This window comes from Bison bison, unplaced genomic scaffold (genome assembly GCF_000754665.1).
Source record: "Bison bison bison isolate TAMUID 2011002044 unplaced genomic scaffold, Bison_UMD1.0 scf7180017864482, whole genome shotgun sequence".
NCBI classification, from domain to species: Eukaryota; Metazoa; Chordata; class Mammalia; order Artiodactyla; family Bovidae; genus Bison; species Bison bison.
The window spans coordinates 2,798,334-2,813,516 of NW_011495042.1; the positions used below are offsets into that span (position 1 = coordinate 2,798,334).

A 15,183-nucleotide genomic window follows, 5' to 3' on the forward strand; every position below is an offset into this window, starting at 1 on the left:
CCCACCCGCCCGCACTGTACCTGACGAGTCGTGTCCTGTGTGCTCGTGGGTCTTCTCCCAGGTGCCATTCTCCTCTTTCCAGATGATGACTTTCCGGTCGTAGGAGCAGGACGCGAGTATATTGCCATACATGGGGTGGGCCCAGGCCACCTGCCACACGGGACCCTCATGGCTGCAGGCGAGAGGGCCAGAGGCTGTTCAGATGGGCAAAGGAAGGCAGGGCACTCTGCCGGCTGTTCAGATGGGCAAAAGGAAGGCAGGGCGCTCTGCCGGCTGTTCAGATGGGTAAAGGAAGGCAGGGCACTCTGCCGGCTGTTCAGATGGGCAAAAGGAAGGCAGGGCGCTCTGCCGGCTGTTCAGATGGGTAAAGGAAGGCAGGGCGCTCTGCCGGCTGTTCAGATGGGCAAAAGGAAGGCAGGGCGCTCCGTTGGCCACTACTTTGGACAGAAGTGAATGGCTTCTCAGGAGAGAACTGCTGAAGAATTTCAAAAGGGATAGAGCTGAATAATGTCACTCCAAAAGGGACTTTCACTGGACAGTGAGGACCCTGAGGCTGAAAGCAAGTCAGCCCCTCTGTCCTGAGCCAGCAGAGCCCTTGAGGAGGCTGTGCTCTTGAGCAGGCAGTAAATGTTTCATCTTAGTACTTTCAACTACTCTCTAACTTTTTCAAAAGGCAGGTCTCTCTCTTCCCTTCCCATCTCTGTGCGTTCACCTGGTCACTACTGTTTGAGCATGTGCCCTGTGCCAGGCTCTGTACTGGGTCTGTTGCTCAGAAGAGAGGGCACCCAGCACACAAGAGGTGGGCAGCACAAAGCAGATGGGACGGGCTCTTTCACACCCATTCTCTACTCACTAGCTGCCTGACTTCAGGTCAGGGCCGTTATCCTCTCTTTGGCTTGGTCTCTTGAGAGAGATGTCAGCGGGACTTCTTTCACATGGTGGTCATGAGGGAAATGTCTGTGATAACTCATTTAAGAGTCTGCAACAGTGCTTGGTACAAAAAAAGGAAAAAACACAGGTTCGACGCCTGTGGGCTGCTCCCTGCTCATCCATTCACCCAGGGCTGCGGACACTCAAGAGTCCACCTCCCTTAGCTGGGATGATGGTCCAGGCGCAGTCTCCACAAAGGAGCTGCTAACGAAACTCCTGGAGACTCATTGTCCTACAACTGGCATAGTGTTAACTGAAGGAGCAAAGAACGGGGGCACGAATTTACCCTCCAGTCTTTTACGTACTTTGAGCAGAAAGGACCAAGTGACAGTGGACAGTGTGTCCAAGCCAGTACTGGCGGCCAGGCCTCGCCCTGTGAGCTCTCAGCCAGCGGCCGTGGGGCGGGGAAGGCGGCACTGGGCTCCTCAGGCACGCAACTCCTGACACCCACGAGGAGGGCAATTTCTAGACCTGTCTTCCTAAACGGCTACTGACATGGCTGTGTTTTCTTTAATCCATTCACAGACATGCAGTGAGTACCCACTTGTCAGGGATTCTTAACCTCTCCTGTGTAGTCTGGTGAAGGCTAAGGTCCCTTCTCAGGATAATGAATAAAATACACAGAGTGAGGATTATACATGAAATCCATTTATACTGAAATCGTCATCAAAAGGTTAAAGAACAATTTATGTTATTAGTGATATATGTGCTTCTTTGTTAATACATTAAGTAACAAACTCCAGTGGCAAGTCTAATACCCATTCTAATTTCACAGGAGCGATGAGCACAAGTGCTTGAGAAAGCTACAACTGTAATGTGATATAAAAAATATCTGTGACTTCTTCTGGTAACAAAGTGACAGGTACTGGGGACTCTCCTGGTGGTCTAGTGGCCAAGACTCCGAGCTCCCACTGCAGGGGGCCTGGGTTCAATCCCTTGTCAGGCAACTAGATCCCACATGCCACAACTAAAGACCTGCATGTCTAAACAAAACAGAAGATCTCAAGTGGCACAACTAAGACCCAGTGAAGACAAATAAATATTAAAAACAAAAAAAAAGTGACAGGTACCATGAATACTACTGTGATTCCTGGCCTATAGCCATAATTGAAGCAAATGCTGCACATCAGAGTCACTGAAAATAAAGATGTGATTTTCCCCTTCCCGAGTTCACCATCCCCTGAATTCTACCCACAGAACCCGTGGAGGTTCATGGAACCTGGATTAAGAACACTATCCATCTGAGGTAGTGAACTGAGAGGGAAAAACACAGTGTGGCCACAAAAAAGAAAACCAGGATCTCAAGAATCTCCACAGGGAGAAGGGTAAACCAAACATCTGTAAATACTCACTGAGTACCTGCCGGGACAAACAGGCCAAACAGTGGGATCCACATAATTACGATTATACTCTGAGTCACTTTAGATCATGTGTGCTGAACGTGTTTAAAAAGGAAAAGAAAAGGTCGTTTCCCACTTTTGAACACAGCAGTAGCCACTAAAGACCTGTGAGCAGGCACTGCCCAGGCGGACACTGCCCAGGCCTGGGTCAGGGTGAGCAGGTGAAGATGGAGGGGTAACCTGACTCTCACCCCAGGGCTGCCTGTGGGCATCTGGGCGGCAGAGGTGGGATTGGCTCTTGGCCCATTAGCCCAGGACGCCTGCTGAGGCAGTCAGGTGGCCGGGACCAGGAATCCTCTCCACCAGCCACCCCAGGGGCTGTGCTGATCTGGGCTCTCAGCCCTTCCTGCCACATCTGCGGCTTTGTCCAGGGTTGGGGGCGCTTACCCCCTGAGGTCGGCGACGAGGATCTGCCCCCCGTTGCGCACATCGAATATCTTGACGGACCTGTCTGACGAGCAGGTTGCCAGGCGGGTGCCGTAGTAGTCCATCTGGGCGTCATGCTGCAGAGGGAGGACAGGACCTGAGATTAACTGAACCTCAGAGAATCATCACTATCCGGCAGGAACCTAGCTTGGTGACATTCTCACTTCTCTCACAGGCAACTTCCTTCTGAAAGGGACAAGAGAAACCACACCCAGCTGCTTTCAGACCCTTCACAGCACGGGGAAAGTCCTCCCAATCCCCATCGGCAGGGGGGTGTGGGAGGAAAGCTCGCGCAGCTTCTCTCTCCTTCCTCCCGCCCCACTGTGTTGAGGCTCCATATGCTACCAGGGACGTTCGGCTCAGTGCCAGAACCCGGGGCTAACGCTGACTCAGAGAAGCAGGCCTCTGACCACCAGCGGGCCCCAGTGAGGTCCTCCACAAGGCACGTCTAGCCAGGACACAGGGTTCCATTCGGCCATTTAGGCCCCTTCCTCCACCCATGGCCCTGGATCCTCTGTGGACCTTTGTTCCTGGGTTTTTAGCTGACCTTTTCCCCAGTAGTGTGCCCAGGACCCCGAACTCTCCACCCAGCACTTCAGCGTCCTTGTCCATCTGGGCGATGGCTCCTCTGAGCCCACCTGCCTGCTGCCTCGCTGAACTGACTGGCCCTCCCGTTCGCTGGCCCTGCTATTCCAACGGATAACATGTCTTCCTCATTGTACCTCTGGGGTTTCAACTATCAGCTGTCATGCTGTGGTCATCAGGAGCAATTACATCCTTTCAAAGGGAAGCAATTATTCTGTCTGCTTAGACATTCCTTCCTCATCTCTCTACCCAAGGACGACATCCTGATTCCTCTTGGGAAGTCAAGCATCCCCGCCACTCCAGGTCTTGGCTCCTCAGAAGGCAGGCAGGGCAGTGCTGAGACAGAGCTTCTCGGTAAGTGTGCTTCTGAAGCACTGCTCCTGCAGGCTGCCACACACTTTGGGAGGAAGCAGAGCACAGCACCAAGACTCCAATCCTATCTCAAGTTCTCTGCCGTGCAACCTCGGGAAAATGTCCTAATGCCCTGGAACCTTAGTTTCCTTTAAACGGAGCTGATAATGGCCTCAACTTCATGAAGGTTAAACGAGACACTGAAGAAGCAGTATTCAGCCGGGGGTGGGATGTGCCATGAGCATGCAGATGCTCCCCATTACTACCCTGTCTCATCTGTTCCCCAAGATGAACCCGCCCAGAGAGGGGGCACACCCATGGCATTTCCCATCTCAGCTACGAGAAAATCAAGGCTGGCTCAGAAAAGTTAACAGGTTGACGAGGGACCTCACATTGGATCATCTTAAAGTTAACAGATTGACTGGGGACCTCAGATTTGACGGTTTTACCCAGGTGCCACGCTGTCTCCAAGGATGACCACATCCAAGCAACCACTCGGAAGCCCAAAGGCAACAGCTGGAGGGAGGTGGTGAGCGCAGGACGCCTGGGACGCAGTGCTGTGGGCTGACTGACCTGGGTCTTGCTCAGGCTTCCTGCACTCCCTGTCCTGCATGAAGCAGAGTCTGCATCCTTTGCTGGAGACTGTAACCTCTGGACCTTCTCCCACAGCCCGGTCCTCGTACACTAAGCAGGTGTTCACCTCTCAGGACACACCCTGAGTTAATGCTTCTGGTTCAAAGGGCACCGTCTGGCCCGCCGTCTGTGGTGGTCCTACCTGGCTCTGCCTTTTTATTGAGTCATCTTCCTATTTCTTTCCTTCTTTTTTTTTTTGGTCACATCACACAGCAGGCAGAACCTTTCCAACTAGGGATCAAACCTGTGTTCCCTGCATTGGAAGCATAGTCTTATGCTTCCAATGCAGGGAAGACTATGCTTCCAATAAGCCTAAGTCTGGACCACGAGAGAAGTCCTTATTTTTCCTTCTTTAATCCCCTTTTCAATGGGGCTAAGCAGTGACAGCAGGAGGAAGATAGGTGGGAAGACTATTTCAAACCTCTGCACCCACTTCCATCCCATCCCAGAGCCAGTTACTTTTTTGGCCAGGAGACTAAGCACCTTGAGCTGCAAACTGTTTCTGGGTTTCTCCTGACTTCGAGTGAGCAGACTGTCACAGCCCTGTCAACTCAGAGGGCCTGCTTGGAGACTGACCATACCCCTGAGGTTACAGCCTGACTGGCAAAGGCTGCAGGGCCACACTGGATTAATAAATCATCAATAGAGATGCCCACGTCCTCAGCATGTGAGGAAGGGCTAAAGGAATACTTACAATCATGTCCTCATGGGAAGTGTCCACAGTGTTAATTACTGACACCTAAAACCAAAGATATTGTTGGTAAATGAACTGATGGTAGTTAGAATGCAATCATTGCATTAAATCCACCACTTTTAAAGTTCTTGATAGCATCTGATCATTCATTCATTCAGTAAAGATTCACTCTAAGTGCCTTCGTTGTGCCAAGCACTGTGCCAGGGACTGGAGATGTAGACCTAGAAAAGAGGTACTTCTTGCCCAGAGAAGTCTGTATGGAAGTAACTCCAACAAGGCAGGATGAATATTTTAATGGGGTTAGTACGGGCTATAGCAGTCTGAGGGGCTGGTGGTGGTGGACAAAAACGGGCTCAGATGAGGAGGAATTTGGCAGGTGGCTTCCCTGGTAGCTCAGACGGTAAAGAATCTGCCTGCAACGCAGGAGACCCGGGTTCGATCCCTGGACCAGGGAAGATACTCTGGAGAAGGGCATGGCAACCCACTCCAGTATTCTAGCCTGGACAATTCCATGGACAGAGGAGCTGCGGCCTATAGTCCATAGGGTTGCAAAGAGTTGGACAAGACTCGAGTGACCAACACATGGGAAAAAAAAGTACAGTCCAAGCAGAGGGAATAACATGAGCAAAGATGGGGGATAGTGGCACGGGACGTCCTGGCTACGTTTGGGGGTGAAGAGGGACTCCGAGGGAGCTACAGCTGGACTATGGAGCAGCCTTCCTCAAGGACAGAGCCTCTGATGTTCCAGGCAGTTTTTCGCATAACAGGATTTTCACCTGAAGACTTCGATTAATTGATTCAATTGATTCTCTTGAGGCTGCTCCCTGGTTCACGACCTGTGACAGAGTCCAGTTCGCAGGGCTGGCTGGAGTACAGTTACCACACCTTCATATCCATTCTCTGAGGCTCAGCTCAAATTATGACCACACCCCGCCCCCAACACCGGGGCTTGAAGATTCCCAGATGTCCTGACTGGCCAGACTCCTCTGAATATCAATGCTGAATGTCTACACTTCAGACGCTTCCTTCTCCCAACTAGAAGGCGAGCTCCCCAGAGCCAGGGCTGGTGTCATCGACAGTTCTGCATCCTCTCACATCACCCAGCAGTGTTTTGCAACCAGAAGGAACTCAGTGACTATCTGCTGAATGAATAAGTCAATGAACAAAAATGGACAATTTGACTATGTTCCACCACTAGTCTCTCAAAACTTTTGGGATAGAAGAGAGACTGAAAAGGAGGTTTCAGACTGGAAACGATACTCTTCTTACCGTCTCCCCCATTTCTTTTCCCAGCACGAGTCCTGCAGGTTTAAAACCTGACCCGACTTCTCAGAAAGGAGAACGCCGGGAGAGGATGGTTGCAAAGCAGTGCAAAAGGGGCGCATCAAGCAAACACAATTTCTCTCATCAAAGCCTAGACGCCCGGCAAAGCAGGCCCCCACGATCCGCAAAGGCAAGAAAGGAAGAGAAAGAGAAGCATACCTGCAGCAAGCTGCCTGGGCTATAAAGTGCTTTCATGTGTGCACTAGGAAAGCCAAAGGGCAGAGTTCACAGGAGCTGACTGAGGATATGAAGCCCAGAGAAGGGAAAACACCTGCTCCAGGGCTAGTCAAAAGTGGCGCTGGGAGAAGAGCCCCCACCTGCTATTAGTAATGCCTACCCCACAAAGCTTTCCACCCCGCTAGGGTGCCTATCCAGGCGTCACATCCAGTTGCCTAAGTTAATGGCCCGATGCTGAGTACACAGGAAGAAAACTTCCTGGTAGTTTCATACTAGTTCATCAGAGGACCCTGCAGATTACCAGCCTTTATTTTGAACCCACTTTCTGTCACCAACCAGGACTGATGAATAAGTGCGTGGTTTTTTGTGTTTTTTTTAAGCTACTTAAAAAAAAAAAAAGTTCATCCTTCCGAGCACCTCAAGTTGTCTGGTCTTCACTGGGTAGTAAAAGACAGCCCTCAAAATAATTCACCTCTTCAGAACTGCTGAGTTAAAAACTCAGTTTTAAAAAAAGCTGAATGTCACGGCATAAGGACCCCAACTCTACTCAGTACCTACTCAGTAAAAGGCCAAGAAAAAAACCCAAGAAACTTAAAACCCAGTCTCCTGCAAAGCAAGGACCAAACCCAGCGTCCTGACTTGTGGGCTCACCCAGCTTTCCTCAAAAACCTAGGCACAGACATTTCCCCGAAAACACTGGCTTAACTGAATCGACTGCACGGGGCTGTGGGCAGGCTGAGATTAGGAACAATGCTTGGAACCCGCTAAGGGCTCAGAATACAGCGGCTCCTACGGTGTTTAGGATTTTGTTTTCAATTGTTGCGGGAGGAGAAGGAAAAGAAGGAGCAGGAGACGCGGCAGCTAGGCTGTCCGCAGAGTTCTGAGAGGTTCGCGGCCTCCCTCTGACCACCCCCCAGAGCCACCCCACTTCAAATCCGAAGCGGTGCGGGAGAACTGTACGGCCCCAGAATGGGGCTTGAACTTCAGCGCGGCGAGGACCCGGGAGGGCCGCGACCCCGACTCCAACACTTACCATGGTTGTGGCAGCAGCAGCGACTTCAGGACTCAGACGTGGCAAGACCCGGCGTCGCCTCGGAACAGCTCACTTCCGGGGTCGGGCTGGAAGCCCGTCGGGTCCCGACGCGGAGCCTCCGGGCAGCAGCAAGCTCCACTCGCACAAACGTTCCGTCCTCTTCTGAGCGCCACAGCTCCTCCCCTTCTCCGTGCGTAGCGCGCGAGACCAGAGCGGGGTGGGACTCTCGTTTCCATGGCGACCCAGACCCGGGACTTGTAATCTGAAGCTTTAGCCCGTCTTCCCTCGCGACCTAACCCTTCCCTTTTCCTGAGATCCCACACAGGAAAAAAAGGGACTCCTAAGGAACGTTTCTGGAGAAGGCAATGGCACCCGACTCCAGTACTCTTGTCTGGAAAATCCGTGGACAGAGGCACCTGGTAGGCTGCAGTCCATGGGGTCGCTAAGAGTCGGAAACGACTGAGCGACTTCACTTTCACTTTTCACTTTCACGCATTGGAGAAGGAAATGGCAACCCACTCCAGTGTTCTTGCCTGGAGAATCCCAGGGACGGGGAAGCCGGGTGGGCTGCCGTCTATGGGGTCGCACAGAGTCGGACACGACTGAAGCGACTTAGCAGTAAGGAACGTTTCTGCGGTTCTGGGTGCGACGGGCCTTACAGTGAACATTTTAGGATGATTAATTTGGGGGTAGTGGCCAGAATGGTCCTTGTTCTTCCTTGTTAGTGTCTCCTCAGGACCCAAGCTGGGACTAGGGGCAAAGAAGCCTAGCAAATAAGCCCCTTGCCAGGAGCTGAGCCTGTCTCTCTTCCTGCCCTCTCCAAGCCGGAGGATCCATGCCTCCGAAACTGCCTTTTCCATCACGGCTCTGGGATCCTGTGAATCTGGCCCACCGGCTAGATGCCCCAGGCAAGGAGGGATCTCAGCTCGACTCCTACAGCTAGAGCCCAGGACCCAATCGCCAGTTTCCCCAACCCTTAGGTCCCTGGCTTCTCACCTGCACAGCGAGAATGCTGTAGCTGGACAGAGCCCCTGGTGGGGGTTGCCCTCAGCCTCACATGGTCTGGCAACCCTGAGCTTCTCATGGCTTTTTAGAACTTCAGTGACCCAGGATGGAACCTAGACTCCCCTTGGATGAGTCAGAATCCCTGTTTCCTCTTTTGAAACTGGAGGGAAGTGTCCTAGCAGAAGATGGTTCCTGCTGGAGGGATAATGTTAAGACCCAGAGAGTGTGACAGGCCATCAAGGAGCTGGGAGAGGGGGCCGGAGAGTGGGGTCTTACAGAACTCAGGGCTGGACCTGCAGATTGCAACTCACACTCCACTCCCACCCCAGCTTTCAAGACCTCCAATTTCCCTCTAATGGGAAAATATTCCAGGGGTTTGAGGACTGGTGTTTATGATGGAAAAAAATGTTGCAGGGAGCAAAGGGGGAGGGGCTCTTGGGTCTCCTGTTGTTCCAGGGACAGGCCCTGATCTCAGATCTGTAGATGATTCTCTGAGCGATAAAATCATGTCGCTTCTTTCTGAGCCCGACTTTCCTTGAGTATAGGATGAGGACAATGACACACCAGCTATAAACACAATGCATGGGGCATAAGGAACTCCCTAGTGTTGGCACTGCAGTTGGAGAGACTGAGGATTTGGGAGAAACGGTGCAACTGTATCCTATTCATTAAGGTATTTGCTGGTGGAACTGAAGTTTTGAGTGCCGACCCTGGCATCAAGATTGCCAGGTATCAATACTGTATCTCCTGCTTACTAGGTGGGCACACCCTTCACCTCTCTGAACTGCTGTCTCTTCTTCTGTTAGGTGGAAACTGTAATAAAACCTTCTCTACAAGGTTGATGCTGGGAGTAAATGGACTTTGGATGCAAAACTGGGTTTGGGTTTGGAAGCTGACTGGGCCTGTGGTGCTTGTTCTGGGAGTCCCCTGAGGAGAGCTGGGATTGTGTGTGCGTGTGTGTGCACGTGGGACCCTCAGCTTTTGAACCAACACTGGACTGTCTCTTGACCTGGGCACATTCCCGTTCTTTGCTAATGTTCACCAGAGGTGTGCAAAGCTCAGACTCTTAGTGAGCCAGGCTCCCTTCTGCATCCCCCTGTCCCCAGGAGGGGATGATACCTACATCCTTTGTCCATATCTCCCATCACCTCCCTCTGGTTAATCCCAGACCCCAAGTCAGGCCACTGTTAGCTTTCCTTCCTTGGTGCCCCTAGAACCTGAATCTCTACCTCTTTGTCCTCCCGAGGTCTCTTCCCCCAAAAGTCTGGCGGTCTGGGCTTGTCAGCTATTCCTCATGGAGGTTTAATGACTCACGGAACACTGAACTTGCCTCCCTCAAATGGTACAGGAAGGCGTGACTCAGTGGAAGGAGAGAGACTGCTCCGGCCCTGTGCACCCTCAGGCAAACTGCCTTTCCCTTCCAGGCACTCAGTTTCCCTCTGAGTTCAAGTCCACGGAGGGCAGGGACCCAGCCATCCCGCGGAAAAAGGCCTTGTGATGTGTACTGTGTCTACATTTCCACGTGTGCATTTATTGTTATTGCTCAATATAGTGTTGAAAAGGCAGACAAATCCCATTAGTTACAAAGAGCACAAGCCAGAGATACAGAGAAATCAAGAGTGTACAATAAGAGCACAGTCACTTCCCAGCCCCGATTGTCCCAGAGCCCCCCAGAGCCCGGGCAGCTCAGGAAGCTGGAGGCGGCACCATTTCCTTGCTTACTCTGGTATAAAATATGTGCACACAAGAGTTAGCAAAGTGTGGCGACCGACCCTCCCGAGAGGAAAGGTCGGGAGGGAGAGCACCACAGGCGTTACAAGACTTGGGGGAGCCGAGATGGGCAGTCCCAAAGCAGCCTTAAATATCTTGTTTTCGTTGGAGGGGGTGATGGCTGATGCCCAGGGCTTGGGATTCCCCCTCCCCTACTTGGGCGGACAGGATCTTTATGTCAAAATCAGGAGAGCTCGCTTTGGGACTTGAGAAAGACCTTGGGATTTTCCGCTATTGTTTGATTTTGGCCTTGGCTCTGGAGGACCCAAAAACCTTCAGAGAAATGCAGCCCGTCCCATCCTCTCCCCACACCTTCTAATGGTGGGATCTTGGGGCCCCTTGGAGAGAGTCTGGGGCTGGGAGGCATGTCACAGTGTACTTATTTGACAGCCTCCTGCAAGTAGAACAAGAACCACTAGGGGGAGTCAGGGTGGTGAGACGGTCCAGGCAAGAAACGGCTACATCCCGGAGGACCTATCACGGACCTGCTGAAAACTGTCAATAAAGAGCAAGGGGTGACCCCCTCCCCACAAAAACAGCTCAGGAAAAGGAGCCAGGAATAAACATTTCTCCATGAGGAGAATTGGCAAGTGGGGTACACGTTCTGGTAGCTCTGAGTCTGGGAGAGAACCTTCTATCTCGCCTGGACTGGGGCGGATGGAGGGTCCACCCCATCACAGGCAAGGTGGGTGATTTGGGGGCCCACACTGATATTGGGTGGGGGCTCAGTGGCCTCTCCTGACAACACCCTGGCTCAGGGGACAGGTGAGATGATGGGAGGAGTATCAGGCTTCCCTCAAGAGCTAGGATGCCCTTCTTATTTCTCCTTAAAGGGCTATTTAGTGAGCCGGAGTGGACAGTGCTTACAATGGCGGCATGACGTTTGCACCTGTGATGAAAGGGCCCAATATTTGGGGTGAGAGGAGGGCAGAAGGATGCAGGACTTGGCAACATTTTAAATTTACTTGGAAGAATAGACGTGAGAGAATAACCAGGAAATTTTGCTTAACAAAAAAAAAGCACGAAGGGTATTTGTCCCACCACATAATAAAAACATCATATAAAGTGACAATAATCAAAACTAGGTGGCTGGTCAGATGAGACACCCTGATGAGGAAAGAGAGAGGAAATTCTAGAAATAGATGCAGGTCTCTCTAAGCTGCCAGCGTGTGGGAAAGGGGCAATTTCAACGTGGTAGAAGGGTGGCTGTTCAATCACTGGGCTGCCTCGGCTGAGACAGGCCCAGGATCCTCGCCCCACCGTAGTCACCGCCGTTGGTCTGTGCTCAGAAGCAGGGATCCCTCTTTCTTGTCCGCTCTCTGCTCTGGTTGGGACATGGGCACAAGGGGCCATGGGACGGGGGGTGGGGGCTGGTGGGAGCAACCCAGGCTGCTGCTGAGTTAGGAAGGAAAGTCTTCAGTTTCCTCCCTGCCCACCTCCAAAGGTGGGTGGCTCACTGAATGGGCCCCCTGCTCGTCCCTCACCTGTGGAGGGGTAGACAAATTGGTGAGCTTAGACCTCAGAACCGAGTCTGCTACCTCCTTCTGGAACCTGTCCAGAGAGCAGACAGGAATCTAAGAGGATGGTGCAGTCCCTGACCAGTTAAAAAAAAGTATATATTACAGAGTGTATAGTCACTGTGTTCTGTTTGATGTTGTTTTTTGCCTTTTTTTTTTTTTTTTAAGACCACAGACATTTCAGAACCACACTGCAGGAGTAGGAAGAGTCAGCAATCGAAAGCATCACCATTGCATAGTATTAAATGAACAGAGATGGTGAGTTCTTTATTTACAATTATTGTCTAGATTAAAAAAATTCATAAAAACAGATGAATGGTCATAAATTATTTACCCCCTAATGGGGTGAACTGCCAAACGTACCCCATGCTGCTAGATATAGGACGCCGAGTGCAAGCTTTATGTACTACAGTGAGTTCTGACAAACCAGTCATTTCCTCTGTGTGTGGGTGCAAGTGTGAGGGTGAGGGTATGAGTGTGTATGTGTGTGTGGGCATCCATCATTCCTGACAAGAAAAGACCAGCACCGACATGGGGGCAGTCTAACTTCCGTGGCTCCCTATTCTCCCTGGAGCTGAGCCCCGCTCTGGGAGACCCCTCCTGCTTCCCTTGCGTCCTGGCTGAAAATGAGCAGGAGGCCTCATGTGCAAGCCGGGCTTTCCTGGCGTCATGGAATGAGGTCATGGACACACAGTGGGAACACAGCGGGAGATGGAGAACCTCGAAAAAGGAAACTACAAAAAACAACAGAGACGAAAAAACACACCACGTTCCAAAGCTGCCCCAGGTTCTACAGGAGCAGGTCTTTCTCGAAGGAGAGCAGTGGGCGGTGTGGGCGGTGTTGGTCTTGGAATCCAATAAACACGTCTGAGGGCTGGTCACCCCTTCAGGGGACGCAGTTCCCTCTGCTGGCTACATTCAGAGATGCTGCTTCTCGACATTCAGGAGATGCTCTTGCTCAAAAAAGGTCCTCCTTCCAGGAAGGTCTTGCTAGGTGGGATGGGCTGTCTCGGGATCCCAAACCCTCGGGTTTCTCCACAGCCGTCCAGACACATGCCCTCCCAGCTGACTATGGCTCTTTTCCCGAGTGGCTCTCAATCTTGTTTGTGGAAGAATTCTCTGGGCCTGGAGAAGGGAAGGGCCCGGGCTGACACAGAGCAACCGTGGGAAGGGTCAGTATGAAGAATGCATTTTGCAAGCGAGGCGGGAAGCGTTTTGGTTTTCCTTGAAGCATGGGACATCATCGGTCATGGTATTCAAAATGTCTTTTGCACTGTACAAGTTTATGGAAAAAGATCGTATGCTGAAAAGTCTCAAAGCAAACTTTGTATTCAATACAAAAGTTCTTTTATGAAAAAAGCTGATACCCACAAAGTGCTTAGCAGTTAAGAGGCTGACATACAATTAAATAAGCTCTTATTAAGTGGGATTACTAGTGCTGTTGTTGTCTCAGGGGCGGGGGAGAAATAACCACCTTTTCTCACCTGTGATACTGCAGGGTTTCAGAATGGCTTTCTGTCTGGGAAAGCAAGACTTGCTGTTCAAAGGCTACAGTATATATTGTGACTACAGGAAGACGATTTGGTTTAAAAAAAATCACACTGAATACATCTCAATATACACATCATAAGGTTCTTTCGGATCTAAGTAGTGCAGAGCAAAAGGCTATTCTTCTTCAAAAATAAAAATAAAAGCAGCAAGCCTTAAGATCCTCATCCAATCGGCCATCAGCACATTTGCTGCGATCTATGAGGAAATAAGCCTCTAAATTACTAACTGAAAAGAAAATCAACACAACAGCATTTATAATATTGCCGCACTACCTCAGTCTCTGCACAGACAGCGCCAGAGAGAACCTCTGTCGGAAGTGCTCTCAGTAAACTCAAGTGAGTTTCATTGAGAGAAAGTCTTCACTCAGTGCTTGCGGACCCCGCGGCCCTGCGGCCGGCCGGCCATCAGTGCGTGGAGCCCACGAGGACTTCTCTCCGCCTCCCCCTGTGTCTACCGAGCGCACTGATGGACCCCTCGGGATGGATACCCGCTCACACTTGACTCCTGCCTCCCACGGTAGTGACATTATCGAACGGAAATAGCAGGCAAAAGAAAATCAGAGCATGGCTATCGTAAAACATCGAGGGGTGCAATCCAGGGAGGTGTCTGCCAGGCTGAGCTGTTTTTACAGCATCTCAGCCCCCAGTGTTCTTAAACCATACAAATAGCCAAAGACGTTATCTACAGGTTTGTAAACAAATTACATTCTTCTTTTAGGACATAAATAAGTTAAAATAGAGCAATTTAAGCGGAAACAAGGCAACATGCCGGCAAAAAAATTTTATATATCCATGTATATATATTTATATATATATATATCTACCTATCTATATGGACGCATACAGTCTCAGAGAAGTATACGTTGATATAGATACAAAGAAATGGATATAACCTTGTGAGTGTCTGAAGTTCTTCGGTTCCATTGGTGCAAATTTACCAGGCGAGTTAAGCTCTGCAATTTCAAAAAGTTGTGAAATTAACCTGTACAACTGAGACCATGCTATGCAAGCATCTCAAAAACTTCACAGACCAGTGGATTGGATAAATAGTCTCAGAAAAGAGTCTGTTTTGCAGTTCCCGCCTAAGAAAAGAAACAAAACAAAACAAAACAAAACCCCTCCCCAACCCCCCAAAAACCAAACCAGGGGAGGACCGGAAGTATGCAGTACATTCATGCAGGGATGTGGCTGGCGCTGGGCAGGGGGCATGGTTGGTCCATGTCAGGCGGGAGCCAGGAAGGGCTAGTTCTGGGAAAACCCCCGCTCACTCCCTTAAGCCCCGCTCCCCACGAGATCCCGCCCTCGCCTCAAGGTGAAAAAGAGTTCAAACAGCATCGCAGCCAGAAAAAAAAAAAGGGTCTGCTGGGTGGAATCGGTGTTCTCGCCAGTATTTTTTTGTTGGTTTTTGTTTTTTTTTTCCTGCTGTTGCTCGCTGCTGCTTGGGTCAGTCAGGTGCCTGGATGGGTGGCTGCCCGGGTAGGGGGTGGGTGTGGTGTGGCGGCGGGGTTGGGGGGGGGGTTCCTCAGCTAAAGCGACGTCTCCAGGCTGTGGATGGGGCTCCCTGGACTTGAAGAGGTAGCTGATTTGCTTGTGTCGGTCGTCAGGTTGATCCCGCTGTCGATGGCGCTGTTGTTCTTGTTGAGCGACGAGGGCGGGCTCGAGTTCTGCTTGAGCGCGGCATCTTCTTCCAGGTCGGTGTCGTCGATGAGGGGGATGTGGGGCTGCGAATCTTCGATCCGGAACTCAGGATGAGCCATGAAGTTATGGATGGAGGTTCGAGACTCAGGCT

General features: G+C 51.1%; 2 protein-coding genes across 2 annotated transcripts in view; both read right to left on the reverse strand.

Annotated features, from left to right (window-relative positions):
* SEC13 (SEC13 homolog (S. cerevisiae)) overlaps positions 1-7,684 on the reverse strand; it is a 35,636-nt gene extending 27,952 nt beyond the window's left edge. The window contains exons 1-4 of the mRNA XM_010862429.1: positions 7,553-7,684; positions 5,020-5,064; positions 2,718-2,833; positions 21-172 (exon numbers count right to left, since the gene is read on the reverse strand). Of these exons, the coding sequence (XP_010860731.1) occupies positions 21-172; positions 2,718-2,833; positions 5,020-5,064; positions 7,553-7,555 (316 nt within the window). The 5' untranslated portion in view covers positions 7,556-7,684. The remainder of the gene's footprint in view (positions 1-20; positions 173-2,717; positions 2,834-5,019; positions 5,065-7,552) is intronic.
* Positions 7,685-12,080: 4,396 nt separating this feature from the next.
* The window catches only part of ATP2B2 (ATPase, Ca++ transporting, plasma membrane 2), a 162,149-nt gene continuing 159,046 nt past the window's right edge, over positions 12,081-15,183 (reverse strand). Inside the window, exon 25 of the mRNA XM_010862512.1 lies at positions 12,081-15,181. Within this exon, the coding sequence (XP_010860814.1) occupies positions 14,921-15,181 (261 nt within the window). The 3' untranslated portion in view covers positions 12,081-14,920. The remainder of the gene's footprint in view (positions 15,182-15,183) is intronic.